The sequence below is a fragment of the Globicephala melas genome, chromosome 5, assembly GCF_963455315.2.
Source record: "Globicephala melas chromosome 5, mGloMel1.2, whole genome shotgun sequence".
NCBI lineage: Eukaryota > Metazoa > Chordata > Mammalia > Artiodactyla > Delphinidae > Globicephala > Globicephala melas.
This window is the reverse complement of record NC_083318.1, coordinates 2,356,699-2,384,404: the sequence shown is the minus strand read 5'-3', so window position 1 is coordinate 2,384,404 and position 27,706 is coordinate 2,356,699. Positions and strand designations below refer to the sequence as shown.

Sequence of the window (27,706 nt, the reverse complement as noted above, 5' to 3'; positions counted from 1 at the left end):
CCGCCTCTGCCACCCTCAGCTGGCCGGTGCCCCCATTCCCTGCCGGCTGGGCACCCCCTCCCCAGCTCTTACCCTCCCCCACCCCTGCCAGGCGTCCCTGAGCTCCCCAGGACTAGGACCCCACAGCTCCAGATGCAGGGCCTGGGCATGAAAGACTGATCGGCTGAACGAAGGGTGCACGGCGCCCAGGCCCCCTTGGAGGGGAAGCTGAGGCCCAGGCAGGAGGTGAGTGTGTCCGTGGCCGAAAGCAGACCCTTCTATCGCAACCACGAGGCTCCCAGAGCCAGCTCAGCAGAAGGGATGGAGGAGGGGACCCGGGAGGGGCACAGGGAGGGGGCCCTCCACACCCTGCCTAGGAAATGGCAGACACCCCAGGCGTCCCGGAAGACTCTCGGGCAGCCTGGCACGTGTGAGGCAGCGTGCGCTCACACCCCCAGCATCCCACACAGACCCCCGGGAGCCTGGGCCGGCTCCAAGGCACCTGTCTCCGGAAACAGCTGCAGCTGCACAGCTCAGAGCCTCCGGCCGCTGAGCTGGAGATGCCCGGCTCCGGGGCTCCCAGCCGGCTCCTCCCGGCTGGGGTGCCGGCTCCGCTCAGGGGGCTGGGAGGGGGCCGTCCTCTCCTCCCAGGACGGATCCCACACACAAGGTAGATTTCACTCTTCTCCGTTCCTACCTGGCGGCCCAGCCTCGGCTCCACCTGGGGAGGCTGGAAGGGCCGCCTGGGGTCAGCGCTGCCCGGAACACCCATCCACGTTTGGATTCAAAGACACGACTCAATCCCCAACTGGGGCAGAACTTTCTGGGATGCTCCCTGCCGCGTGATGGGGGACGGGGCCAGGACAGGCTCCTGCCCTTTCGCCCCTCGGGCCTCCACCGGCTCCCGCAGGCCCCTCCGAGCCTCAATCCGCCCTTCTGCCAAGGGGGTCCCCACCCCGGGCCTGGAGTCTGAGATGACGGCTCCCGGGCCCGGTGCGGTCGCGGAAGGGTCCCGCGTCCCGGCGTCCGCGGCAGGCGCAGGCCGAGGCGAGGCCGGAGCGCTCTCCGGTTACAGCCCTCGGCCCCGGCGCCGCCGGCTATTTCGGGCGAGCTGGCCGCGCTCCGGGCCGGCCGGGCGCAGGAGGCCGCCGCCGCCCGCCCCGTGCCCCGCGCCCCGTGCCCGCGCCCCGCGCCCGCTCACCTGCCACCGGCGACGGCTTGCGCAGCACCAGCCACCTACTCTTCCACTGCGGGGACAGAGGGAGCGTGAGCGCCAGCCCCGCGCCCCGCGCCCGCCCCCCGTGCCCCGCGCCCGCCGCCCGCCCCGCGCCCCGCGCCCCGCGTCCGTCGCCCGCCCCGCGCCCGCCGCGCGCCCCGACCTTCTTGCCGTCCCGCAGCTTGACGTGGCCCTCCACCAGCGCCGCCTCGGTCATCTTCTGTCATGGTTCCCGCGCGCCCGCCGCGCCTCTGCCCGCCGCCCCGCGGCCGCCCAGCCCAGGGTCACTTTCAAAATAGCTCCGGGAGGGCCCTGCGCCGGCCGGCGGGGCGGGCGGGGCGGCGCGCGGGCGGGGCGAGGTGCGCGCCCAGCCGGCCCTGCCCTACCGGCGCCCCGCCCCGGCGCTGCGCCCGGCGGCACCTGAGGCCACCTGAGCGCCCTCCGGAGCCAGGCACATTGCGGGGCTCGGCCGCTGGCGCTCCGGCACTGCTCACCCCGGGGCGGGGGGCGGGGGGAGCGGGCTCCCCTCCAAAAGCAAAGGAAACGCCGGACGGGAAGGGGGCGTCCGCGCGTCCAAGCGCTTGGCCCAATTTTAAAGTGCGCCTCAACCGAGCTGGCTTCGCCCTCCGGCACCTGTCCCTCCCACCACCCCGAGCTGTCACCAGACACCGCTGACCACAGAATGACCGTGGGTCGACCCTGGCCGACACATTGCCCCGCCCCCCAGCCCTCCAAGCCCCCTCTCTGCTCCCCCCAGACCACCCCCGCTCCCCAGGCAGGGTGATGGAGGGGGGTTCATTCACGTCCCCTGGCAGCAGGAATCCCAGGGCAGGTTGCTGCCCAGTAGTGAGTGGGACCACAGTGCCGCGGTCTCGGTTCCCCCTTCCCCCCCGCCCCGGGGCTGAGAGCTATCCCTCCGGGCAAGGATGGCACAGAGGTTCTCTGCTGCTCTATAAAGGCCCCCGAGAGTCCCCTTTGCAGTGGGGGAGCGCTGACCTTCCGGATTTCCCCTCCTCCACCCTGTAGCTCCAGTCCAGCTGCCCGCTGTTCTTTGGGAACCCAGGTGGTTGGGGGACCTGGCAGGTCGACATCTCAGACTTCAGCCCCCATCTATCTCTAAGACAACCTCTGACATTCACCCCTTCAGGAGCAACCAACAAGGCGAGGGGCCAGTGGCAGAGATGGGGCAGCTCCCTAGAAGAGCGAGGAGAAGCAATGCACCCTACCCGAGGTCCCACCCTAAGGGAGCTGAGGTCCCGCCGGGAGGAGAGGGGAGGGCTCAGTGGTGTCCCGTTACCCTGAAATCCGCCTGGGTGGGAACAAGCGTGTGCATCTTCATCCCATCCAGGTCTTGCCTCTCACGGAGGAGGAACTAACGCTCAGAGCTGCGGGCGCCTCCAGGACTGACCCACGTTGGCTGAGCCCCGAGCGGGGCACAGGATCCGTGGGGGCAGGCAGAGCCCTGGGCTGGATTCCCAGCTCAGCAGCCACCATGCTGGGCACAGAGAGGGCCAGGTCCTTCCTCTCTGGGCACCCACTCCCCTCCTCACTGTCTCTGGGGAGCTGAGAAGGCAGGTCCCTGGTGGGCACCACCCTCATTCAGATGCCCTGGGGATGTCTTGCCAGGGCGTAATGCAGAGCAGTGTCACGCCAGGCCCAGGAAGCAGCTCTGTGTCTCCTGTGTCCCCTCCTCCAGCACCACCTCCAGCGGCACCTGTGCAGCCGCCAGCCGCCTTCTGCAGAGCAGTTGCCCGACCACAGAGCCCCATTCACGCTCCCCACACATCTCAGGCCCCCAGGGGCTGGCCCAGGACAGCCGGCGTGGAGCCCGGTGGCGCTGGGGGCTGTGGCCACCAACACATCCGCCGCCCCAGGCGCCTGGCACTTGGTCATCCCTGCAGGGAGGGTCAGTGCCCCGCTGCATTCCCGAGCGCTGGACCCGACCCAGGCTCCTGCCGTGCCTGGAAGCTGCACCTGCTCCTGCACTGGCCCGAGAGAATGCGGGCCGCCGTGGGGACAGACGGCTCCCCCCGCCCCCCGCCGGCTACTTAGAGGTGGGCTGATCTGCCTGCCTGGCTCCCACTCCCAGACCCTGGCTGGGCTCCTGGCCTCTCTCTCCTAAGTTCCTGCTGTGGACCGAATGTTTGTGTCCCCACCCCCCAAGTTCACGTTGAAGCCCAACCCCCAAGGGGATGGTATGAAGCGGTGAGGCCTTTGGGAGGTGATGAGGTCACGAGGGTGGGGTCCCCAGGACTGGATTACTGTCCTTATAAGAAGAGGCATGAGGGACAAGTTCCTTCTCCTCACCCAGCACTGAGGACACAGCCAGAAAGCAGACATCTGCACGCCTGGAAGAGGGCTCTCACCTGACCCCAGCCTGGCATCCTGATCTCTGACCTCCGGCCTCCAGACCTGTGAGAAATGAACCTGCTGTTTTAGCCTCGCGGCCTACAGTGTTTTTGTTGTAGCAGCCCGAGCGGACTAAGACAGTTTCCCCAGCTGTTGCGGCCAGAGTTGCTGGTTGCAAGTGGCAGAAGCTGACTCTGGCCACTGAAGCGGGAAGGAATCTGCTGGAAGAATGCCAGGTGTTGAGTAGAACCCAGGGGAGGTGCGGATCCAGCGGGAGCTGCAGGAGATAGGGCGCCAGGGGAGCACAGCCACGCTCGTGAGACCGGACGCCACGCCCGCCCTGCGCCACTGCCCTGCCGGACTCCACAGCCGCCTTCCAAGAAGCCCCCCGACCGTGGGTCAGAGCTGTACCACCGGCTGGCCACACAGCCACGGGCACTGCTGCTGGACATCACTGCCAAGGACACTGCCACCACTGCCAGACTCCATGGCCCCAGGGCAGTGTCACCCCATCTGTGGCTCTGCGGCCGAGGGACATGCCATCAGACGCTGCACCTGCCGTTCACCATCCAAATGAACTTTAACCATCACACGACTTTTCTGGCCTCTTTCCTCTTCCAGCCTGATGTTATTATGATGAGCCCCTAAATGAGATGATGTATGTGAGGGTCTCTCAAAATGATCACGGGTTTCACAAACACAAGGGAGTGATGGGGACCAGGGCCAGGCCGCCTTGTCTCGTATCTCCAGGTGCTCAGTGAGGCTGGAGAAGGACACACACCAGCTGATCGTGGGAAACTCTACGCCTGTGTCCACACGAGCGATACCCCGTGTCACTCCTTCACAATTCCCAGCTCCCCTCGGTCGGGTGGGGCCACATGAAGGGGCTCTGGCCAGCAGAGTGGGAGGAGGTGATGACCGCCACCTCCCAGCCCTGCACGTCTGCCACCCTCCTCATCCACTGCATGGCGAGATGGGGTGTTATGGACCCAACTGTGTCCCCGCTAATCCATCTGTTGAAGCCCTAACCCCCAATATGACTGTATTTGGAGATGAGATTTTTTTTTAATATTTAAATATCTATTTATTTATTTACTTGGCTGCACAAGTCTTAGTTGTGGCACGCAGGATCTTTTAGTTGTGACGTGCGGCATCTAGTTGCCTGACCAGGGATCGAAGTGCAGAGCCTTAACCACTGGACCACCAGGGAAGTCCCTGGAGATCGGATCTTTAAGGAGGTAATTAAGGTTAAATGAGGTCATAAGGGTGGGGCCCTAATCCCATAGGACTGTGGCCTTAAAACACAGGGAGAAACACCAGAGCTCGCTCTCTCTCTCAGCACACACACAGGGCAAGGCCACGTGAGGACACAGCAGGACAGCGGCCGTCTGCAAGCCTGGAGGAGAGGCCTCCCCAGAGATCAGCCTTACTGGACCTTCATCTTGAACTTCAGCCTCCAGAACCACGAGAAATTTCTGTTGTGTGAGCCCTGCAGTCTGTGGCCTTCTGTTAAGGCAGCCCGAGCAGACTGGCACAGACAGTGTGGAAGATTGAGTAAATGGCTGCAAAGGCCCCTCCCCTGCACCCACACCCCTTGAAATGTGACCTCCTCCCACCGAGAGGTGGAGCCTGCCTCTCTACCCTGGAATCCGCTTTGAGCAGCTCACGTCCACTCTTTCTTTGGAACCCGGCCACCACCATGTGAACGGGCCCAGGCTAGCCTGCCAGATGACAGAAGACGTGTGGCCCGGTCACCCCACAGCCCCAGCTAAGAGCCAGCCAGCCCCCGGGGGCAGAACCGCCTAAGACCCGCTGACGACCCAGGTACGTGGCGGAGCCAGCCCAGGCGGCGAGAAGCACCCCGCCAAGCAAGGCCACGTTACCAACCCGCCCGGCGTCGTGAGCTCAGTACGTGGCTGCTTGTACGTCGCTGCGTTTGGATGTCATCTGTGTCATCGCAGCAGCACTCTGATACACAATGTCTGGAAGCTCTGCAGAGAAGGAGCCTGGACCCCGCCGAGTCGCCACGGCCAAGGGCACCGGCAAACGTCCAAGCTGAACAGGAGTCCGCACACAGCAGGCGGGATGAGTCGGGGAGACGCCCCCACCCGCACGTGTGGTGGTGAGGCCGCAGCACAGCAAAGACAAAAGGCACGAAGGCTGCCGGGGCGGGGTTGGGGGGGCGGAGTCATGGCAAGAGAACAACAGTTCGACTTAAAGCAGATTTCTCAGCAGGAGGGACAGCAGACAGTGGAACACCACCCAAGTGCTGACAGCCAGTAACTGCTGACGTGTGAGGTGCGATGGCAAGCGAACAGCTTTACGGCAATAGACGTGGAAATGGAGACAGATACACTCACGGAAGTGTAACTTCCTAAAGCTAGCTCGAGGAGAAACAGCGTTCTCCACAAGTCCCAGAGCATGAAAAAATGACTCAGTAGTTAAATAACATCCTGCAAAGAAAACACTGGGCCCAGGGAATTTTACAGGGGATTCTACCAAACTTTCAAAACACAGATCATTCCAGCTTTCTGCAGCCCTCCAGTGGATCAGGAAAGAAGGGACATTCTTGATCTCTTTCTACGAGATCAGTACAGCCATTCAAAGAGTATAAGACAGTCATTCCAAGAGTATACGAGAGGAAAATGACAGGCCAGTGTCACTCAGGAACGTAAATGTAAAACCCTAAACAAACTTTAAGTCAATCCAAGAAAAGCTTATAACAAGTATGACAGAATGCATAAGCCGGGGCCCCAGCAGCTGACACCACGTTAGGGCAATTCAAGGAGGGATTACCCACAAAGGTGTGCTCTTGGAAGGAACCACACCTTTGTACGTAAGGGGCGCAGTACGTGACTGTGTAGCCCCTGGCCAGTCAGAGAGCCGTGGAAACACCTCTAGACCTGAGGTGGGGGGGTTCCCTGAACCACGAAGGGGCGTCATTTCCATCTTGGGAGGATCACGGCCTTCAGTTAAGGGATCTGGGTGTATCCCTTGCTGGGGTACCGTCACAAAGCACCACAGACCGGGGGCTTAACCAACAGAAATCGTCCCACCATTCTGGAGGCCAGCAGGGCTGGTCCTTCTGACGGTTGAGGACCTGCTCCAGGCTCTGTCCTTGCCTTGTTGAGGGGCCATCTCCCCGCTGTGTCTCTTCACATCATCTTTCTTCTATGCATGTCTCTGCGTCCAAATTTCCCCTTCTTAGGGGAACGCACTCATATTGGATCAGGCCCCACACTCTCTAAAGATCCCCTTTCCACATCAGGTCACATTCTGAGGTCCTAGGGGTTAGGACTCCAATATACGAGCTTGGGGAGGACACAATCCAACCTATAACACTGAGGCGACCCCAGAAGAGGGAGCCAGGGAAATCAGCACCCCAACCTCACACTCCTCCCTCCTCTGACCTCCTGCTGGGGCTCCCCCAAAGGGCGCAGGAGCCCACTGACACAGCCCATCAAGATCAGCCTATGGGGCACCGGGCAAGGTGGGGAATAAATCTGGAGAAGCCGACGGAAGGTAGCTGGCTCCCACCCTGACTCGGCACGGCTCACTACAGGAATGCAAGGCTGGCTTGACGTTAGACCATCTATAAATGCACGTCTATAGACCATCTATAAATGCAGATCCACGCTCGGCACTCGCAGGGGAGGAGGTCAGGGAGAGCTCACGTCAGGCGGAGGTGCGGTGGGACTGAGGCAACACGCTTCCTGGAGCCGAGAACAGGCGGTCGGAGGTCCGAGAGTCACGAGTGGGAGCCGCTCCACCCTCCACGCTCCTGGGCACCGGCACCCGCCTCCGCTGCCCTGGCTGCGGTCAACGTGGTGGGGCTTCAGCAGCACGTCCCAGTCCGCTTCAGGGCTCTGAGCCCCACCCCCGGCATTTGGGGCGATGGGCACACACACTGCTGTCCTCCCAGTGCCTGTCTCTCTTCCTCCGGCTTTGGTGGGGGCAGTGCATGTCCCTGGTGATTTGTCTGGTCCTGTCATGACAACCCTGTTCCCTGCCCTCCCGGCTTCCTCTGCAGCTGGGTGTGGCCAGGGGACCCCATTCAGGCAACAGTCAGGCCTCTCGGGGCTCCAAAGGCTGAGTGAAGGGGGAGGGGCGGTGCAGGAGGGAATGTTCTAGGCAGCAGTGGGAGCACCGCCAGCAAGGGCCCTGGTCAGTTTCACGAACACAAGGAGGCCCGAGTGGTCAGAGTGCAGTTGTGGGGGCAGAAGAGGGGCTGGAGGCAGGTGGAGTCAGATCACACAGAGACTGGGGGTAGGCTCCCAGATGGGAGGGGTGACATGGAGGAAGCCCTGGCGTGTCACCCAGGACAGGCGGCGAGACCCGGTCCAGGTGGAGCTGTGGAGATGACAGCAGAGGGGAGTAGGACTGTGGGGAGAAGGACCCCACCCTCTGGGCTGCTCTGGGCAGGGGCCCCATGCCCAGAGCAGGATGGGTGGGGCTGGGGCTGGATGCGCTGAATGCCACCCTCTTCCTGACCCTCCCTGAGACCAGGGGTCCCAGCGCCGGGCACCGCTCTGACCCACCCCCATACACCCAGGCCTCTTCTCCTGACCACAAATGTCATCACATCCCCACCCTGCTGTCCCATCAGGGACACTTGGGACACCCCCAGCACCTCACTACAGCCCCCCACACACACACAATTCCACCCTCTTTGGCCTCAGCCACACTTCCTTACTTTGATTCAAATAAGCCACTACCAGGGGCTTCCCCGGTGGCGCAGTGGTTAAGAGTCCACCTGCCAATTCAGGGGACACGCGTTCGAGCCCTGGTCCGGGAAGATCCCACATGCCGCGGAGCAACGAAGCCCATGCGCCACAACTACTGAGCCTGCGCTCTAGAGCCCGCGAGCCACAGCTACTGAGCCCGCGTGCTGCAACTACTGAAGCCCGCGCGCCTAGAGCCCGTGCTCCGCGACAAAGAGCAGCCCCCACTCGCTGCAACCAGAGGAAGGCCACGCGCAGCAACGGAGACTCAACACAGCCAATAAATACATAAATAAACAAATAAACAAATTTATAAAAATAAATAAATAAATAAGCCACCATCAGCCTCCTGTCTCAGGACCTTTGCATGTGCTGCTTCCTCTGGCCCAGGATTCTGGGCCCTTTGGGCATCTCAGATCCCGTGCCCACAGTGTCTTGCCTGGCTGGTGCAACCCGCTACCCTCCACTCACCCTGGCATTGGGGCTCCTCCCTTCCCCTGGCTTCCTTCAGAGGAAGTCTCCAGTTCTCCCCACCTAGAAAACACGGCTGAGGGAGAGCTGCAGTCGGGCGGGCTGCCTCCTTGAAGCAAAATGATAGCCAGGGGTTTTCCCAAATAACCTGTCTTAAGTTCTAGCGTCCGCTGCCGTGGGACAGCCCAAGGCGCCCGGACCCAAGCCCCACTTGCCTGGGGGAGGGTCTGAGCGGGGTCTGGCTGGGCACAGCTCCTGCTCTGGAGAAGGTCTCGTCTGGATCCCCGTCCTGACTGCCCTGGCCGTGGGGCCAGACCCTCCCTGTGGGGTCACAGGCTCCCTTCTCCTCTGAGCAGCTGGGGTGCTGGCTTGGGGGCCCCAGCCCTGAAGCCACAGCATCCACAAAGCTGGGTCGGGGGTCACGGCCTGGGGGCGGGGAAGGCTGAGCTGGCGGCAGCGGGACAGGCAGTGTGGGCCGGGGTCTTTTTGGAAACACGTTTATTGCCAGTGAGGAGGGAACGGCAGGAGGCACGATGTCCCCAGGGGTGGTCTCAGGAGGGATTCACGGGCCGCTTGGGGGGCCGAATCCGGTCGCTGATCCAGTCCACGTAACGGGTCACGCGGGTGTAGACGCCGGGCTTGTTGAACTGCCCGCAGCCGTCTCCCCAGCTGATGATGCCGTACAGGTAGGCCACGCCGTTCTTCTCACAGGCCAGGGGCCCGCCTGAGTCCCCCTGCGCAGAGCAGCCGGTCAGAGCCGGGGGCCCGGCTCAGGAGGCTCACGGCTCAGCTCCTCGACACCCATGAAACAGTCCACCACCCCCTCACCCCAGGCTCCCTCGCCCCAACCCGGAACATGCCTCCAGAGGGGTCAACGCTCGAGGTGGGCTTCTCGAGAGCTTGGGCACAGATGACATGGGCATTCCAAGTAAGGGGGCTGCCCCCTTCCCCCAACCGCATAGGCAGGGCGCCCTCCCAGTAGTGGGCTGCTGCGGCCCCCTCTCGCCTCCACAACCAGCAGAGCCCTCCTCCATCTGGGTCCCCCCTCAGCCCACCATGTGCACCAGGCGGCCCCGTGCTCCAGCAGACCTGGCAAACCCCTATTCACCCCCTGGGACAAGTGCCAGCGCCCCTTCCTCCATGAAGCCACCCCTGACTTCCCCCAGGGCGCTTGCTGTACCACGTGGTTGAGTGCCGAGCCCCCCCCTGCTTTGCCACCTGTGAGTTGTGTGACCTGGGAAGAGTGAGCAGACCTCTCTGGGCCTCAGTCTCCCCACCTATAAAAGTGGGGAGTAAAGCAGCTTCTCCGACTCAGCACTGATGTGCAGACCCGAGGAGCCCTTGAGAAACGGGACACTGGGATCGGCCGATCGCTCGAGCCCATTTGGGAGGACTCTGGGTGAAAAGGGGTTTGGCCTTCAACGTCACGTGGCCAGCCCTGCCCTTGGCTGGACAGCTGGCCCGAGCCTGGGCTTTGGGAGCCGGCCTCTCCTGGGCCTCAATCCCCGCCCCCTGTGAGCAGGGACCCCACTCCTGGCCCCCGGGCCTCCAGCAATAGTGAGCGCCCATCTGGGGGTGCTCCCGGGGCGGCCGTCCCGGCTCACCTGGCAGGCGTCAGACCTGCAGTCGAAGTAGCCGGCGCAGAGCATGTTGGGGCTGACGTCGGCCCCATACACCTCCGGGCTGCTGCATTTGTGGTCGGCGACCAGGGGGACCAGGGCCTCCCGCAGCAAGCTGGAGTATCCACTCACATCTGACGGCCGACAGGGGGCACTCAGCCTGGGCGAGGCTTGCGGGGCCGGGCCGCTGCTCCCGGGGGGCACGACGCTGGCCCCTCGCGCCCACCCCACTCACTCTCATCCTGGTGGCCCCAGCCCGCTATCTGGCACTTGTGCCCAGCCGGGAAGGTGCTGCCGGGCTCAGGCAGGCAGATGGGCTGGACGAACTGGGAGCGGACAGCACAGCGCTCCCCCTTCTTCTCCAGCCGGATCAGAACTGGACGGGAGAGAGGCAGGGGGTCAGCCTGCGGCATGGGGGCCCACGATGGGCCGAAGGTGGCTGCTGGGTCACACGAGGTCCAGCCCCACCGGGCAGAGGGGCTGCGGCCTGGGAGGCCCAGGAGGCGACAGGAGGGCCAGCAAGGCTGGCCAGCCAGGGTTTCCTCCAGCTGCGCCGAGGCCACTCGGCCACACCAGCTGCTCTCGCTGCCCTCCCCCCGCCCTCCCCCTCCCTCCCACCCATCCCCTGAGTGTCTGAGGACCCTCCCCTGCCTGGCACCCACTTCCAGCCTCTCCTGGCTCTGGCCCTGGGTGTGCACAGAGCACACAGCACCGGTCCCGAGCCTCACCGAGGTCATGGTCACTGGGGTTGAACACCGAGTACAAGGGGTACGGGATGTACTTCTCTATGCCGAACGTCTGCGTCACGGCCGTCGTGCGGTTGAAGAAGTGTTGGCCGAGCACCACAGAGACACTTTCCCTGGGGGGGCTGTGCAGTGGGAGCTGGTGGCAGCATGACTCTCGGGCCCCTGAGGTCAGCTCGCCCCCTACCCACGGGGACAGAGCATCCGGTAGACGATCCCAGGAGGGTGACGCTGTGCAGGGCCCCCGCCCCCACCAGGCCCTGGGAGAGACCTGAGCAGGGGCTGGGGTGTGGGCCGTAGTGCAGTAGGGAGTGGGGAGCTAGGGCCACAGCCCCCGTCCTGGCAGCACCGCCTCTAAGGCAGCGGCATGAATGACCCTGGGGTGCCTTGTGCAGGTCTAGGTGGGGTCTGCGCTGACATGCACCCACGTTGCTGCGGATCCCAGCTCTGGGCACCGGTTCTGCCCCACGCCCCTGCTACAGGGGCAGGCCTCCTGTGAAGTCACCCGTGGGCCCAGGAGCCTGAGTACTCCCCTCACCCCCCGCACCTGCGCACGAATGACCTGTCCCACCCACCTCCTCCAGCCCTGCTTGGCCCAGGCCAGGGACCAGGGTGCTGGGGTCCAGCCCACAGGGGACGGGCCCCTCCATCCAGCTTGGCCCTCCCCAGCCCCTCCCTGGACGTGAGCAGAGGATGCCTGCTCCCCTTCTCCAGCCTCTTAACCACCCCCATCCCATCCATACTGGGGAGGCCTCAGGGGTCCTGTTTCACAGGTCGCACAGCGGTCAGCACAGGGCAGGACGTATGCCCACTGCCCCCCACCCCTACGCTGTAGTCCCTGGGGTGACTGATGGGGACTCACCGTCGGACTCTCACGCTGCCAAGCCCCCAGCCCCCGCTCACGTCCCACTCCCTGGGATGCCACTGTCAGGCCCGTTCCCTCCCACTGAACCCTCCCTCAGAGAGAGCCCCCCACTCCCCACGGCAGAGCCTTGTTCTCGTCACAGCCGTGAGGAGCGGGGGACGGGTTGGCCTTTCTTGCCCTGAGCTCGCTGTCCCCCACCCTGGGGTGTGGTAGTGGGCCTCGCACCCCTGACCTTTCCCCCAGCCGCCAGCCCCAGCCGGCCCTCCGCTCCGGTAGCCCGCCGAGTGGGCGGGGCCTCGGGCTCCCTGCGCCCCACGGTGCCACCAGCTCGGTCTGGGCCGGGGGAGCGAGGCCGGAAGGGGCGGGCCCTGCGAGGCACGGGCCACACCCACCACCCTGCCGCGCACGCGCTGGCCGCCCCGCCCCGCCCCTCCCTGAGCGGGGAGACCTGGAGCTCCCGGGGCGAGGACCAGGGCTGCGCGGCCACACGGGCAGGGACAGGGACGGGGACAGCACCCCGGGGCAGGAATGGGGCGGGTCTCGGCAGTCTCCATGCCCAGCACTGGGCTGAGCGCTGAGTCCCACCTCAGTCAGAGGGGCAACGGGGAACGGAGGGACCAAAGGACGGGGTTTACACGGGTAGGTGGCGGAACGTGGGGACACATGGGTGATGGTTAGGACAGGCGGGTGGGTGCGTAGATGGGTAGCGGGTAGAGAGTGGATGATGGGTGTATGGCCGGGTGGGGGAGCGGAGGCCTAGATAGCGGTGGGTGGAGAGGTGGATGGCTTGAGGGATGGCGCAGGGGTCGTGGACACTGGGGCCAGAACCGCTCACCTGTTGGAGAAGCAGTGGGCGGCAGACACCACCCAGCAGGTATGGACAAGGCTCCCGGCACAGAAGCTGTTCCCGATGTAGATGGCGGCCAGCCAGGGGTGGGAGCCGGGCAGCGAGGACGAGCCACCGATGATGCGTGGCCGTAGGAAGCTCCTCTTCTTGTGCCTCTTGCCACAGGTCTGGCGTCCGGCTGGTCCAGCTGCCGGGGGCCCAGGCAGGCTCAGCAGGGCCTCGGTGGGCGGGGGCTGGATTCTGGCAAGGGATCCTGGGAACACAGGTTACCCGCTCACACACCCCGGGTCCCTTCTGCACACCCCAGGCCAGAGAGGGTACTGGCTGCGTCCACCATCCTCAGGTCCCCCGTGGTTCACCTGCCTCCTGACCCAGCCTAGGCAGTTCGTCTGAAAGAGGGTCCCCAGCTCTGCCCCTGTGGGCACATGACTTACTCTGAGCCTCAGTTTCCTCATCTGCAGGATGGTGAGAACCGCACCCAGTCACAAGGCTTTGTGGGAACCAGGGTGGCCTGGCACACCTGGCAGGTATTCGTGTCCTTCCCAGCAGCCTGGGACCCCAGAGCCAACTCGGGATGGTAGAGAGGCCTGGAGCACGGGGCCAGGGGGCGGGCTGGCCTCATGGAGCAGCCCACTGCCAGGGTCTGACTCCAGGGTACTCACATTATCCACGTGCACCCACACTTCCCTGTCTCTGGGGACCGTCCTGGCACAGTGCAGCCCGGCTGGACCACCCAGAGGACCCGGTGACCAGCTCGCCTGCTCTGACCTCTGGTGTCAACCCACTGCGTGGCCTTGGACCAGCCCTGCTCTGGTGAGCCTCAGTTTCCCCATCTCTCCGATGGGGCCGTGGTCCTCCGGAGAGAGGAGGCCTGGCATGCGGGTGGAGTGGGTTGGGCCACGGCGAAACCACGGTGATCTCAGCGGGGGCGGGGCCAGTGCTGCCCCCACCCTGCTGCTTCCCACCCAGCCACTAGCTGCGCGCACCACAGGCTGCCAGGCGGCAGTACTCCCAGGAGAGCGCGCTGTCCTTCACCACGTAGCACCAGGGCTTCTCGTCCTTGTCCGGGTTCCTGGGGTGCAGGGAGAAGCAGGTGGGCAGGGGAGTCAGTCACGGCTCCTCAGTGACGGATGGGAGGAGAGAGCTGGGGACCCCTAGCTGGGTGCGGCTCCTGGCACTCTGCCCACCCGCACCCCACAGCCTTTGGCCCCTTCTGCAGGTGGTTCCGATCCCTGGCCCTGGGCTCCTCTCGCCACAAAGCCTCCCAAGCCGAGGGGTCAGGACCCAGGGACAGGCCCCGCCCACCCGGTGCTGACCGGCAGTAGGCGTGGGGCCCCAGGCCGAGGAGGGCCGCGGCGCCCACAGAGTCCACGTGCAGCTCCTGGTAGAGCAGGTCGGAGTTCCAGGCCAGGCAGCTGAGGCCCGAGGCCGCCGTGCTGGCCACGCCTCGGTACTCGGTGCCACTCCCCACAAAGCAGGACTGGGCCGGCACTGCGGGCGGCACGGTGCGTGGTGAGCCTGGGCCCCAGGACGCGGGGCCACGCAGCTCTGAAGTCGAGCGACTCACCAATGTTGCAGAGCCGCCCGGCGTGGTCTGGGGGGCAGGCGCATACAGTGGTCCCGGTGGCCACGATCAGGTGACAGGTGCCCCCATTCAAGCAGGGGCTGCTCAGACAAGCTGGGGGGAGGGCTCAGAAGCTGGGCCTCGAGGGGCAGGGGCAGGGCCTGGTTCCCACCCAGTGCCCGTCTCTGGGTGGCCCTGGACGAGCCCCTTCCCTGGGTGGGAGGCCCAGCGATACGGCCCGCCCCCCCGTACCTGTGTGGCGAGTGCCCTGGCACCGGACCTGGCCCCCCGCACACTCGCACTGTTCCACTTGGCCCCGGTGCACGCGGGCCCAGCGATCGCCCACCTCCAGGTACTCGTAGCGGCTCTCGTCAAAGCATTTCCCTGGGGGCAGCACAGTGAGCCGCTGCTCCCCGCGCGTGCGCCTGGCGGCTCCCTGCCCTGCAGCCCCCACCCTGCTCACCCGTGCCGCAGTCCTTGCCAGTGAAGGCCACGGGGCAGGTGCAGTGGTACGACTCGGGGTCCTGGGTGCTGGAGCATGAGCCCCCGTTGAGGCAGGGGCCAGAGGCACATGGGTCCAGGGCAGCTGGGCACACGCAGCAGGGAGGGGTGTGTCTGAGAGCCCGGCCGGGCCTCGTGACTCCCTCCCCACGCCGTGACTCTCGCCACCTTAAAGATGCCCCTCCTGAGTTCCGTGGTGTGTACATGCCCTGGGAGTGAGCGCAGGCCTTCCCCCTCCTCACCACATCCTCTGCCCAGCTCTCAGACCCTGGGCAAGTGGGCCTCTGGCTCTGCATCCAGCACCCTGAAAGCCCGACCCCCATCAGGCAGCGCAGTCCTTTTCCGTGTGCCCCGGGACCCTTGTAAGCGGGGCTGCCAGCACCACACCCTGCGGACCCCTTGGGCCCCCTCCACGTCCAGGGCTGTTCCTGTGCAGCCGCAGGGCCCAGCCTGACCACCAGGGGGCGCTATGACCTCCGGCAATGGCCAAAACAGTTATGTGGCCCCCCCGAGAGGGCAGGACCTGCGGGGCAGGGTGTTCCCCACTCCCCACTCCTGCAGGCCCCGAGGCCTGCAGTGGGATGAACCCCGAAGCCCCCTCCTGCACACCAGGCAGGACCCCAGCCCCGGGTCAGCTCTCAGGCCCCTCAAGCTCACCGCCACCACCGGCCCAGCCCCCTCCTAGCTTGCGCTCGGGCCCAGACCCCCGGCACCCACCTGGGCCCTCCCGGGGGGTGGAAGCCTGCACACAGTAGCCCCAGGCCCTGTCCCGGTCATAGTTGTGAGTCGTGGCACACCTGGGGGTGACGCATGCGGTGACGTGGGGGTCCCAGGCCAGAGACCCGCCCACCGTAACCCCAACTCACGCAGGGACCCACGCTGACCACTCTGGGGCTTTCTCCCATGCACTCCCTCATTCATTCATTCACTACATCTGCTGTGTGCCAGGCTCAGTGTGGAGTACGGAGGGCAGGGAGCGGAAGCGTCTCCAGGGCGGGCACGGGGCACAGGGACTGGGACCCACCACTTCCTGTGGGCGCTTCCCTCTGTAGTGCAGGAGTGGACCATGCGGCCGCCGTAGCGGAAGGGGAACCTGCAGGGCTGCCCGGCCTCGGTGAGCACTGCCGGAGGAGACACGGGGGTCAAGGGCTCCCGCGCTGGTCACCTCCCAGCCCCCATCACATACCCCACTCCCTAAGTGCTGCTGTGTTCCTCCAGACCCCCCATCTAGGTGTAGCCTGCCACCTCCAAGAAGCCTTCCTGACCCACCTGTGCCCCCAGGGCTGCTATTGGAGGGGGCTGCCCTGGGCAGGTGGGTAAGCCCTCCTCCATGGGGTCCCTCTGCCCTGGGTGCTGTCGCTGTGGCTGGGGTCCTGGGGGTCACCGAGGTTACGGGGATCGCGGGGGTCCTGGGGGTCACCGAGGTCACGGGGATCGCGGGAGTCCCAGGGGTCACCGTGGCGTTACATTCTGGGGGTTCCGTTGGGTTCTAGGAAGAGCCGAGAGGCCTGTGATGGGGTCAGTGTGGGATGAACCCCGCTCACACTCAGGCCCTGACTCAGTTTCCATATTGGGGCCCTGAGGTCTTGGAGTAGGGACCAGGGGACACTGGCTCTCCCACGGCCTCAGCTGGACCCTGTCCCCTCCCCTCCCACCGAGTCCAAGGAGTCAGGCTGAGCTGGCTCAGGGTCTGCCAGGCTGGCACCACTGCCCTCCAGGCTCAAACCCTGGGGGTCTGTTCTGGGGGACGGACGAGAGCAGCTGCGAGGCCTTCAGCGGCCCCCCCCCGCCCCCACCTCAAACACGTGGACCCAGCAGAGGCCCAGAGAGGCGAACAGTCTCCATGCCCCTGGGTGGGGGCCAGCAGGTTGGATCCCCAGGCCCCCTGTCCCCCAGGCCAGCCCAGCACGCCCACCTCACCCCCGGAAGGCTGGCCGTCGCCACGCTGGGCCCTTCACCCACCCCACACCCTGCCCTGGCCTCAGCCCCAGGACCCAGAGTGGGCACGGAGAGCCCATGATCACAGTGCAGTGGGGTCAGTGCTCACCCTGCCAGCCTGGGGCTGAGCCCCTCGAGGCACCAGCAGCAGCAGCAGCAGCAGGAGCAGGGACAGCCCAAGTTGGGGGCAGGGGCTGGGGACCCAGGCCCAGCGCCCCATGGCTCCTCCTGGGCTGGCGTGAGGAGCAGCAGGAGGCGGGAGCAGAGTGGCCAGGGCAGGTGGGGGTCAAGGCCGCCTGGAAATGATTAACCCTGGCTGCCTCCCGTGCCAGGTCCACACGTCCCCCAGGTCTGCTGCCCAGCTCACCCTGCCTGAGCCAGCCGGCCCCTCTGGCCTCAGCCATGCTGGTCCTGGACCTGACAATGTCCTCGAGTCTCAGCTACGACACCTCCTCCAGGAAGTCTTCCAGGATGACACGGCAGGAAGGGGCCTGGACCCCCACAGCCCCAGCTTCCGGTCCCTACCTGGCCACAGGGTTGGCCACTGTCTATTTGTGAGCTATACTAACCAGAGCACCTACACATGCTGAGCCCTTTTGAGGGCCCAGGCCTGGAGCATGGGATGTGGCCCCTGGCCAGCAAGAGGCCAGGCACAGAGAGGAGGGTGTGTGCACCACTGCACACAATGCCCCCCTGGGACAGGGGCCTCTGCCACCCTACTCTACAGCACCTCTGCCTGTGGCTCCCAGGACGAGCCTGGGGTGGGGCCTCCAGGGGGAGGGGGAGTGGAGCGGAGGAGGTGGGCAATACCAGAGCCCCTGCCTGCTGTCCTAGCTCCCCGTCCCCACTGCTCCTGGACCCGCTGGGGCACCCCCTCAGGAAGCCCTCTCGCCCCTGGGCTTCCCCTCGTAGCCGGGACCACCCGTGCCATCCCGCCTCTGTCCTGGGCTGCCCTCCTTCCCATCCCAAGCCCCGGCCAGGCACCAGGGCCACAGAGACCTGGCTTGGGGTCCTGCCCAGGTCTGTGAACGGACGCTGGGGTGTCACCCCCCAGACACGGCCACAGTTGTCGCCCCAGCTGGCCCCTGGTTCGTGACTGCACCTGCAGGCAGAGCTGCCACGGGAACCTCTTCTGCAATTTGAGGGGCCGCGGAGGCGGCGGGGGTGGTGGTGGTGGGTGGCCCGGTCCCCATGAGTCAGCTCAGCTGCCTGCATGGGGTGGAGAGAAGGGCTGGCCTGGGGATGGGCCCGGCGCTGCAGCTGTCTCACTGTGCACCCCCAAATCGCACTCTCTCTGGGCCCCCGTTTTCCCCTCTGTGCAGACGGAGCGAGAGCAGAAACCGAGTGGGTACCCAGCTTGGCACGCGGTGGGTGCCGGGCCCTCTCTTCCACGCGGGCACCCCCAGCTCAGAGCACAGCTCCCTGGGAGGACCCAGAGCAGCCCAGCGGCCAGGGCGCGCTCAGGCCTAGAGCCCTTCTGACAAACCTGACATGCATCTCGGAGGAGGGAGGGGTGCCGGGGGCCCCTCAGCTGCTCAGCGCCGGGGTTCCGCCGAGGCACCTGGGCTGATGGTGCCGTCTCTATCTGCCCTGCCCACCCAGCGTCACACGGCAGCCCTGCCCACTGGCCTGGCCTGCTACCCCGTCCCCTCCCGGCTCGCTCAAGCCTCAGGACCCCTGCACAGGCTGACACTCTTTCCCAGGCCTTCTGGGAAAGGCTTCCCAGAAGCCTGACTGAGGGCAGTCAGGCTTCCCCTGAGGTGGTCCCTCCAGAGACAGGCCCTGCCAGACCACCTCCCTAAATGAGGCCAAGGGCAGGGGATTGGGTCAGAGTGGCCTGAAGGGTCCCCAGGCCAAGCTCTGCCCCCACCGGCGGCCACCCCAAGAGGAGACCCTGCACCGAGCTGCACGAGGCGCTGTGACGTGGACAAGACCAGGGCCCTGGACGGGGCAGGACCACGTCCCACTGCCCACAGGCTAAGCCTCGTGCCCCGCGAGGCCAGCCTTATTTCCCTGCTCACCTCCGACCTCACCCCCAAGAGCCGGTTCTCCCCAGCCCCCTGCCGATACACGCACAGGGTCACGGGAACAACGGCTCCCTGAGGGCAGGGTCCGGGCCCCAGGACCAGGCACGAGGCCGACGATCTGGTCCTCAAAGACGCTTTATTGCTGGACACCGAGCGGGAGCTGGGGGGGGGCCAGGGAGCCCTGAGCCAACGCTGGCGAGTGTCCGGGGCCAGGACCCTCCCCGCCCTCTGCTGGTTCGGCCCCCAGGGGTGGCTGAGGAGGCCCGTCCGAGGCCCTCGAGATAGGCTCAGCAGCTCCCTCGGGATCTCTGCTCTCCACGTGTGTGTCCAGGCAGGCGGCTGGGACGCCGGGACGGGAGGGAGGGCCGGCCAGCTGGGTCGGGTGCGCGGGCGGCAGCCTCAGACGAAGGTGGCGTGGTGTGGGCCGGCCTTGGGCTTGGCAGGTCCCCCCAGGATGGGGCTCAGGCCGGGGCGGTCTGATGTCAGCGTCCCGCCGGCCCGTGACCTCCGGGGGCCCGTCCACACCCCCGGGATGCTGCTGCCCGGCCCAGGCGCTGAGCCAGCCACACGGTCCACGTCGACGATCGTGCTGACTGGGAGGCCTCGGCTGCCTCGGGCCCCACCTCCTGCCGCGGGGAGAAGAGAGAGTCTGTCACCCGTCTGCCCACCCTGGGCTGGAGACCCCACCCCACCCACCTGGCACACATGGTGGCAAGGGGCTCCTGAGACCCCCACGTGCATCCCAGGAGCAGGCGACTTCTGACCTGGGGCCCCCAGGCCTGGCGCAGGGAGCCCTCTGCAGTGGGGAGGGTCCCAGGCTGAGGGAGCTGCAGGCTGCAGGGAAACAAGCCGGGGGAGGGGGTCTGGGGGCGCAGGGCCCAGGTTCCGTGTGGTGGGACCGGCGCGGCCCCTCATCTGTCACGGGTACACCCTGCACCCTGTCCTCACCCGGCGCAGCCAAGACAGTGGGGACGGCCCACCCACTAGGGTGCTGTCCGCCCAGCTGGGGCCCCCTCTGGGGAGAAGCCCGGCACCCGAGCCCCTGCAGCTCCCCACTGACGCCCTGGGGGCATCAGGGGCACCCGCCCCCAGATGACACCGCGCTGCCCCTCGCCAGGGTGGGAGGGGGGAGGGGTGCGTGGCTGTGTGTGGGTTTGCGTCACGGGAAGGAGCACGTGGTGCCCCTCGGTGGGCGCTGAGATGGCGGAGAAGCTGGGGCGGGGGGGGGGCGGTCCCAGGGCCCCTCAGCGGGATGCAGCCGCCCCTGGGGTGGGGGGTGGCCGAGGAGGGCCACATGGGGGACGGTCTCGTGGGAAACCTCCCAGCCACCTCCGCTGCGCCTCTCAGACACCCCCACAGCCCGTCCCGCACCCCACTGCGGCTCAGGTTCAGGGCCGGGCCTCCACTCCTCCTCGGGGGGCTGTCCGCAGCCAAGGGGCCGTCAGGGAGGGGCTCCAGGGGGAGGCATGCTGCTGGGCTGAGGGAGGACCAAGCACTGGGTGTGGGTTGCCCCAGACGGGGCTGGACCCTCAGGGCACTCTGGGTCTCCATCCACAGAGCTCACTGCCCGGCGTCTCTGAGGGCTGCGGCTCCCAGTGGGGCAGGGGCCTGAGCCCCACCGCCGATGCCCCCCAGGGCCCTCGCGACCTGGCCACGCAGTTGTCCACCTGCCCGTCGACCCGGGCCTACCTCTTCAGCCACACAAACTCTGAGTCCTTCACGCTCTCCTACCCCATCAGCAACACCCCAAGCCGGGTGCCCCTTCCTCCACCCTACCCTGCCGCCTGCCCCCTTCCAGGCTGCTCAGTGGTCAGCCAGGCCTCTGTCTTCAAGTCCCCACCTAGGCCCCAGGAGTTCCAGGCTGCCTGAAACCGCCTTGGAAGCTTTTCGATCCCAGGCTGGGCAGCCACACCTCCCTGCCAACCACCCCAGCAGGCTGTCACTGCACTGTCACCCTGGCTGGCCCCGGGGGTGCGCCCTGGGGGACAGAGGTGCAGTCCCCAGGAACCAGGTCGCTGCGGGCAGGGCACAGGGCGCTCAGCAGGCGCCCTCAGCCTCGGCTCCCTCCACCGAGCCCCCCCAGGCAGAGCCCCAGGCCCTGGCGTGGCCAGGTGTAGCGGGGAGGCTAGCATGCCTGTGGGGTGCTCTCAGTGAGCCTGGGAGCCAGGGACCCTCAGGTGCCTGGGGTGCAGGGGGAGCCCCAGCCCCAGGTTCCCAGTGGACAGGCTGGAGGAGTCCAGGCGCAGGGACACAGGGTCCTGCTCTGGTGACCGCCCCTCCCGGGCCTTGCCGGTGGAGGTGAAGACTTTGCTCCCTGCGTGGGTCCGAGGCCTACGTGCGGGAGTGGGGACGGCCGTGGGGGTCAGGAGCCTCGCCTCCCCTTGCAGGAGCTGCTCTGTGGCCCCCAGAACCCCCGGGGCAGGTCCGAGCCTGTGAGAGGGCCTTGCGTCCTCTCTGATCTAACAGAGGCAGCAGAAGGAGCCTTTCCTGGGGCCTGTGGGACCCACCCCTCCCCTGCTTGCTGGCGGCTTCCCAGGGCCAGCAGATGATGGGGTGGGGCTGGTCTGTGCTTGGATGGGGGCTGTGCAGAGAGGCAGGGCTTTGCTCCCCAACCGTTTGTCCCCATCTGGGGCATTTGTCTGGAGTATTAAGAGGCCCGTGACCCCACGCAGGTTGAGGGGCACGGCCCTTTCCTGTCCAGCCCCGTTTGGACCCCCCAGGAGGACAGAGGCCGGCGAGGGGGAGGGGCCTCAGCCACGGCCTCTCTGACGCCTGGGAAGCTCGGGTGTGCTCAGGATGCAGACGGCTGCCTGCCTCTGTGGACGGGAAGCTCGTCCCCGGGCCAGAGACGGGCGTGTCACAGGGAGGGTGGCTGCAGTCCAGGCCCTTCCTGCCTGCCCGCCCAGACTCGCTCTCCTGAGGAAGTGGCAGCCCCAGGCCTGTGACTCAGTGTCACAGTGCCCACGGCGGGTGGGCGTCACCCGTCTGCGTCACGGGCGTCACGGCCTCCGTGCCAGGGCCTGCCCGGGGTGGCTGCCCTCCCAGCTTCCCGAGGCTCCCCTTGGCTCTCCTGGCGGGGGCAGCAGCGTGGGGGACCCTGCAGGGCTCAGGGGCCACCGCTTCCGAAGGGAGCCGGGTCTGCCCTGTTCATGAGGGTCGCCCCCTGGGCCTCTGTCCCACGTCCCTCGGACACGCGCACGCGGGGCCGGAGCCAGCGGCCGCATCCCCCGCCCCTCAGGCTGCCCTGCTGACCCCTCATCTCCCCAGGGACCACGGGCCCTGCCCCCCGGCTGATTCCGACTCTGCACAGTCAGGCCCTCCCGCCGGGCGCCCTGCTGGAGCCCAAGAGCCCCTCCCGAGAGCCCACCTATCAGCCCCTTGCCAGCGGCCAGGTCTGCTCTGGCCCTCAAGGCTCCACATCGGGAGAAGGTGCAGGCCGAGTCAGGACCCTCCTCCTGGGGCCGGCGGGTGCAGGGCTGCACGGGTGGGGCCAGGGCGGTGGGTGCAGCCTGACCCCTTGGCCATCTCCAGTTCTCCCTGGGTGCTGAATCAAAGCTCCTCATTCAGCAGATCTGTACTAAGCATCTAATGGGTGCCAGGACTCCCGCTCATGGCAGCACAGGGTAAAAGGGGGGGACGGTGACCGGGCAGTCACGGGGCCATACCGAGTGCAGGCGTGCAGACGGGCGGAGCCTGGGGAGGGGACGTGGGCAGCGGCTGCAGCAGTGCCGGCCCCAGGTCAGGGTGTGGGAGGTCACGCTGCCAGCCACTGGCGGCCCGTGGCTTCCACTCTGAGAGACCCAGGGGCCGGGTGGAGCAGACCAGCCGCAGGGCACATGGGGGAGACGTACGGAGAAGGGGACACGAGGAGGATGGACGCGCGAGGGGAGACCTGGGGCCGTCGGCCTGAGCAGCCAGGAGGATGCAGCTGTTGCAACCCGTGCTGGGGTCTGGGGAGGCGTGCTGGGCCAGCTGGGTCAGCCCTGGGAAGCCCGTGGAGGCCTGTGGAGTGGGCCGGGTGCAGGCAGAAGCCCCCAGACATCTAGCAGGACTCAGGTCCTTTCTAGCCAGGGCAAGGCCGGAGCGCCAGAACACGCTCTGCTGGAAGGGGGGTTCCGGAGAGAGCCCTGGCAGAGGGCTGCCTTCGCCGGGACCCCCGGCACCAACGTGACCCCGAGAAGGCCAGGCGGCCCCCCACATGCACATCACGGTTTGCGCTGGGGAGGCTGGTCCATCCTCCTGGAAGGCAGGTGTGCGCGGTGGAGGTGTCCCCCGGCCGCCCAGACAGAAGGGCCAGGGCTCTGCTGGAGAGAGGGGACATCTGAAGGGACAAGTGCAAACTCGGCAGTGGTGGGGCGGCGGTGCAGGTTCAAGAGGCTGGGGCCCGGGCTGGGGAGATCCGCACGGCTGTCCCGGGAGGCCCTGACGCCCCAGGGGACGGGCAGCTGGATCCCCACTGTGGCTGCTGTCCCGTGCACAGCTGCACTTCCCCTACTGTCCCCAGCCCAGGGCTTCCGCCTCACCTGGGACTGAGCAGGTGTGACACGCCGAGACTGGCTGGGGGTCCAGGCTGGGGGTGGAGGGGGGGTGGCTGACCACTGAGCAGCCAGGTGCAGAGGGGCTCCTGGGACTCATGGCCAAAGCAAGGTCACGTGGTCTGGCTGCCTTCACTGCCAAGGTGAACGGTGTGGCCCTTATCTGGGCTTGTGGCCTCTGGTTAACGCTCCAGCCCCGTTCCCATGGAAACCAATTTACTAGGCTACAGCGACCCCTGGCAAGCGGGACAGCTCCACGCACCTGCTAAGAAGCGAGCTGAGGGCTCCTGACCCCACTCTGGTAACTGGACGTGCCTCTGGGGACCCTGGACACTGTGGCACGAGGCCCCCAAGTCGGGCGACTTCTGCCCCGTCCAGTGAGCAGCATCTCTTTGCGCTGAGGCCCCGGGACCCCAGGCCAGGACTGGTGGCGAGGACTCCTAGGGAGGGGCGGGTGGCCCTGCTGGCAGCCGTGTTCCTGCAGGAGGGGGACGGGAGAGGCCCGGCCAGGACCCTGACCCGGGCGTCCAACACCAGCACGGCCAGGCGGCAGTGGGAGGGAGGGAAAGCCTGCCCAGTGCCTGGCTGAGGGGCTGCGGTCACCCACTGGACAGAGCGAGGGCCGGCGAGGGAGGGCCCGGGAAGGGCACCAGACACCTCCTGGGACAGCAGGTCCCACAAGGTCAAGCCCTGCACCTGGGGTTCCCGTGTCCATCTGAGTGCTCAGCCGGGGGCCAAGGTGAGGACCCGCCCAGCCCAAGGACACCTGGGGGCCAGGGGAGGGGGATTGCTGGGCCGGGGCCGCCCGCCGGTCAGCCCTGAAGACAGCTCCTCTCTCTCCCTGGGAAGAAGATGCCCTTTGGGGGCGACTCCCACGCCCTCTCCACGTCTGCCTATGTGGACGCGGGGTCTTCGCCTGCTGGGTGAGCGAGCCCTGAGGCTGGCTCCGCCCCCTGCAGGGCCGTGGACGCCGACCTCGGAACCTGACGCTCGCGCTGCTGGGACAGAGGACTCACACCGCCACCCAGCTGGTCCTCCCCGGGACGGGAAATGCCCACCAACGCCCACCAATGCCCAGAGTTTTGCTGGAAACCAAACAGGTAACAGTGGGGAAGGTGGCCCGGATTAGGACCAAATCCACGGCAGGCTACACTGGAAGGCTGCGTCCCGCAGCGGAGGCTCCGTGCCTGGGCCACACGGCCGTTCAAAGACCTCCATCCCTTGGCCACGTCGGGCACTCACAGGCCTCCCCGTACAAGGGTGCTGGGGACCAAGGGCCAGGGTGCAGGCGCAGCACGGCTCTGAGGGGACTCTCCGCACATGGGGACGCGTTGCGGGCAGCCCCCGACCTGCTCCGGGCTGCACGGCCCAGACGTGGCCCCGGCTCCCCGCCCCAGGGTCCAGCAGCATCAGCACGCTGTGTCTCTCACCCTGAACGGAGGGGCCACGGTGGCCACCACCTAGGAAACAGCTCACGGCAGCTAGAATCAGCAGGAGGTGTGGATGAGACCTGCCCTCTGGGCCCCGAGGATACAGCTCAGCGCCGGGTCCAGACGCGCGCTGGCCCAAGGGTGTCTGCGGCGCCCTACACTGGCGGGGGAACCTCGGGTCCGGTTCTGCGTCACAAAGGTGGACGCAAGGTTCACAGGACGAGCAGAGGATCCGTCCGGCGAGCCCAAGGTGGAGGCCGTCCCACCGAGGGCCTCGCAGGGCGAATGGGCACCGCACAGGAGGAGCGGAGGCCCTTCCCAGCTCCAGGAGGACGCGGCTGATCACAGACCCTCACGGCCCCCCCTGCCGTCCTCCCTGCTCAGGACACCCACGGAGCCAAGCATCCAGGGTCTCCACCTGGGCTGCTACTCATCAGGGACGACCAGTGCACGGGGCGGGGGGCATCAACGGCGACACACCCCGGAAATGCAAGAACTCACCGGTCACGCTGCCGGGCCACGGGTGGGAAGGCCGAGCCCCGCACTGGGTAAGGCACGTGGGCCCAACGCCCCAAGCCCGGAACGTGGAGCTGGAGAAGCCCGGCGGGAGCTCGGAGAAAACGGCTGGACAGCGGGCAGCCAGCGATCCGGGCTCCGGGTTTACGGGGAGCGAGTCGGAGGGATCCGGCCCGGCCGGCTCACCCACCACCACCTGGCACCCCACCCGGCCCCCAACCCCGGAACTCTCAGGGAGGGGAGAGCCGTGGCCCCGAGCGCTCCGTGCCAGCCCCTCGCGGTGTCCCCGCTGTCACACCCAGCCTCCCGGCGAAGCTCGTTACTGCCGCCCTTACACAGCTGTGTCTGCGGGTGTGCATGAGGCGCTCAAGAACGTCTGGTGAGCGAAGGTCTGCTTTCGAAAGCCAGTACATTAAAGTAAACCCAATGAATTCCATTAAAATGTGCAATGTTTTCCCGGGTTAAAATACACCTGTAGTTTTCTAAAGAGGAAACAGATGTTCAAGTGAGAAAGGAAAGCGCTTTCAACCAGTCCAGTGAGGAGAGGCAGAGTTTATTTCTCCCGGAAGAGCACAGACTCAAAACACAGGCGAGACTACACACAGGTGTCTACGGGGAGAGCAGAGGGCAAGTCGGATCGAGGTGCAGGAGACATGCAAGGAAGGCCGCGGCTTCTCCCGGCTTCACGTCCGCGGGCTGTCTCCGTGGGGAGGGCGCCGGGAGCCCGGCCCGCAGAGCCAGTACCCCACGGGTACAGAGCCGCCCTGGGTCCCCACGGAGATGCGGCTGCAGGTCCGACAGGACCCGGTCCTGGGGCAGGACTCAGACCAGAGGGGGCCTCCCGCCACCCCCAACAGCAGCCACAGCTAGCGTCTGCCCACCACGGAGCCCGCCAGAGAGGACGGCGGCACCCAGGGGCTCCACGGGCACATGCCTGCGCGGACAAGGCTCCTCCCTACACCTCGGGGCCGGGCACACAGGCCGTGGCCCGAGTGCGGGGCGAGAGCCGCTTTCCCAGGAGGCCGGGGGCCTCGCTTCACCTGCTATTAACACTCACGCGGCTAAGGAGCAGCTCCACCAGCCCTGCTCACCTTGACACGCTCATGCCTCCGTTTGGAGGGCCGCCTGTGACCACCCAGGGTCAGGGAACCCCACGCGGATCCCAGCGCCCAGCACGCAGGCCTCCACCTGCTGTCTGACCGATGGGCGGAGGGTGAACACCCTCCCTGCAGGGTCAGCGCAGCCGTCCTGCTCTAAATCACACGGGCTTCACCCACTTGCTCAAGACAAACACTGTTGTTTTCAGCCTTGAGATTAAAATACTAAAACTGCTAGCTATCCAGATTGTAATAAAACACATACATTTTGCAGAAATTCCCAGGGCCTTGCTTGGTGGCATTACTGCCGGGGACCCAGGGAAAGACGGCGGGAGGGCACCGCCGGGCCCAGTGCGGGCACCGCTCACGAGCGTCACGCCACGGGGCGACACCCCCTCCGAGGCCCCGCCGCCCATCCTGGCCACACCCTGACCTCAGAGGCCGCAGGGTCCTTTTAGAGAAGGCAGAGGCCGCCACGACCAACACAGTACCTGAGGGGGCTGGCACGCTGAAACCTCCTTAGAGGGATTAAGGGGCGGAGGGGGTAACTTTGCACCGCTGACGCTTTCTAAGTGGGTGGACAGCACCGGCAGGCGACCCCGGGCGGGCGGGCAGGGAGGAGGGGGGTCAGAGAGGAGCAGGGGCGTCGCGCCCGTTGGTACCTGGTCTCGGAGGTGCGGCCGAGCCCGGCGGGGTGGGGGGCGGCGGCAGGAACGTGCTGTTAGGGCTGCTGAGGTGCCCCTCCCCCGTGAGCGTCAGGTCGGCCACGTGCTCGCCCTCCACGGTCTGGACGCCCCCGGCCTCCGCCGCCTGCGCCGGGGGACTGGGGGTCCCGGGGGTCCCAGGGGAGCAGAGAGGCGGGCTGTCGGCAGAGCCAGGGCTGGTGGCCGGGCTCTCGCGGGGCCGGGGAGCGCCCTCCTCGCTGTGGCCTGTCGCGGGTCTCGTGCAGAAGGCCTTGGGGGCGGCCGAGGGGGAGAGGGCGAGCCCCGGGGGTCCAGGTGGCAGACGCAGGAACTCGGGCAGCACCAGGTCCTCCTTCCTCAGCAGCCCGCGCTGGTCGTCTGCTCTGTTGCTCTGAGCTTTGGAAATGAGCTCAAAAAACTCTGTTGGAAGAAAACCCACGTTGACCAAGTGTTATCGTGTTTACCCTCCGGCAGGCACAGCAAAAGCGCATCTGGAAAGCCCTGTCCCGCCGCCCCAGGCCCTCCCCCTTCCTCCTGTTCCCGCCCCCACAGCCACAGGGAGGCCGCAGGCCACGCGAACAGCTGCGCTCCTCCCTGGACCGGCT

General features: G+C 66.5%; 4 protein-coding genes across 17 annotated transcripts in view; 1 reads left to right on the top strand and 3 right to left on the bottom strand.

Moving 5' to 3' along the window:
* DOK7 (docking protein 7) overlaps positions 1–1,529 on the bottom strand; it is a 34,899-nt gene extending 33,370 nt beyond the window's left edge. For both annotated transcript variants that reach the window (XM_030876797.2, XM_030876791.2), the window contains exons 1-2: positions 1,359–1,529; positions 1,181–1,226 (exon numbers count right to left, since the gene is read on the bottom strand). In XM_030876797.2, coding sequence (XP_030732657.1) covers positions 1,181–1,226; positions 1,359–1,412 — 100 coding nt within the window. In that variant the 5' untranslated portion in view covers positions 1,413–1,529. The remainder of the gene's footprint in view (positions 1–1,180; positions 1,227–1,358) is intronic.
* A 7,080-nt stretch (positions 1,530–8,609) lies between these two features.
* On the bottom strand, positions 8,610–17,033 carry HGFAC (HGF activator). The gene is made up of 14 exons (XM_030876789.2): positions 16,923–17,033; positions 16,145–16,364; positions 15,900–15,996; positions 15,593–15,672; positions 14,838–14,960; positions 14,627–14,758; positions 14,378–14,488; positions 14,127–14,301; positions 13,797–13,882; positions 12,799–13,063; positions 11,084–11,223; positions 10,591–10,731; positions 10,341–10,489; positions 8,610–9,470 (listed from the first exon to the last, which is right to left on the bottom strand). The coding sequence occupies exons 1-14, from the start codon at positions 17,031–17,033 to the stop codon at positions 9,288–9,290; spliced, it is 2,013 nt and encodes a 670-aa protein (XP_030732649.1). The 3' UTR covers positions 8,610–9,287.
* Positions 12,393–26,695, top strand: LOC138842697 (uncharacterized). Of its 7 annotated transcripts, XM_070045547.1 has the most exons (4): positions 12,393–12,602; positions 13,272–13,337; positions 13,525–13,623; positions 24,335–26,695. In XM_070045547.1, exons 1-4 carry the CDS (start codon positions 12,492–12,494, stop codon positions 25,145–25,147), a joined length of 1,089 nt encoding a protein of 362 aa, XP_069901648.1. In that variant the 5' UTR covers positions 12,393–12,491; the 3' UTR covers positions 25,148–26,695. The 7 variants fall into 7 exon arrangements, 3 of the variants coding, with proteins under 3 accessions (XP_069901648.1, XP_069901647.1, XP_069901649.1); XR_011377465.1 differs by lacking the exon at positions 24,335–26,695 and adding an exon at positions 17,146–20,110 and having other exon boundaries at positions 12,393–13,337; positions 13,525–16,187; XR_011377463.1 differs by lacking the exon at positions 24,335–26,695 and adding exons at positions 16,094–16,187; positions 17,146–20,095 and having other exon boundaries at positions 12,393–13,623.
* Positions 18,976–27,706, bottom strand: part of RGS12 (regulator of G protein signaling 12) — a 119,455-nt gene continuing 110,724 nt past the window's right edge. For 4 of the 7 annotated variants that reach the window (XM_030876782.2, XM_060298911.1, XM_060298910.1 and 1 more), the window contains 2 exons: positions 27,081–27,521; positions 18,976–19,466 (listed from right to left, as the gene is read on the bottom strand). In XM_030876782.2, the coding sequence (XP_030732642.2) occupies positions 19,240–19,466; positions 27,081–27,521 (668 nt within the window). In that variant the 3' untranslated portion in view covers positions 18,976–19,239. Of the gene's footprint in view, positions 19,467–25,860; positions 27,522–27,706 lie in introns of those variants that run through there. The other 3 variants (XM_030876785.3, XM_060298913.1, XM_030876784.2) reach the window with 3 other exon arrangements.

Excerpts from the sequence above, each read along its gene's own strand:
- HGFAC (XM_030876789.2), bottom strand. The coding sequence starts at position 17,033 with ATGGGGCGCTGGGCCTGGGTCCCCAGCCCCTGCCCCCAACTTGGGCTG. Across the intron at positions 15,997-16,144 it reads TAGCAGCCCTGGGGGCACAG|TGCTCACCGAGGCCGGGCAG; the intron begins GTGGGTCAGGAA and ends CTCCTCCGGCAG. Across the intron at positions 14,961-15,592 it reads CACCCCCCGGGAGGGCCCAG|CTGCCCTGGACCCATGTGCC; the intron begins GTGGGTGCCGGG and ends GCGTGTGCCCAG.
- LOC138842697 (XM_070045546.1), top strand. The coding sequence starts at position 12,758 with ATGGCGCAGGGGTCGTGGACACTGGGGCCAGAACCGCTCACCTGTTGG. Across the intron at positions 12,838-13,271 it reads CGGCAGACACCACCCAGCAG|GATGGTGAGAACCGCACCCA; the intron begins GTATGGACAAGG and ends CCTCATCTGCAG. Across the intron at positions 13,624-24,334 it reads CTTGGACCAGCCCTGCTCTG|GGCCGTGGACGCCGACCTCG; the intron begins GTGAGCCTCAGT and ends CGCCCCCTGCAG.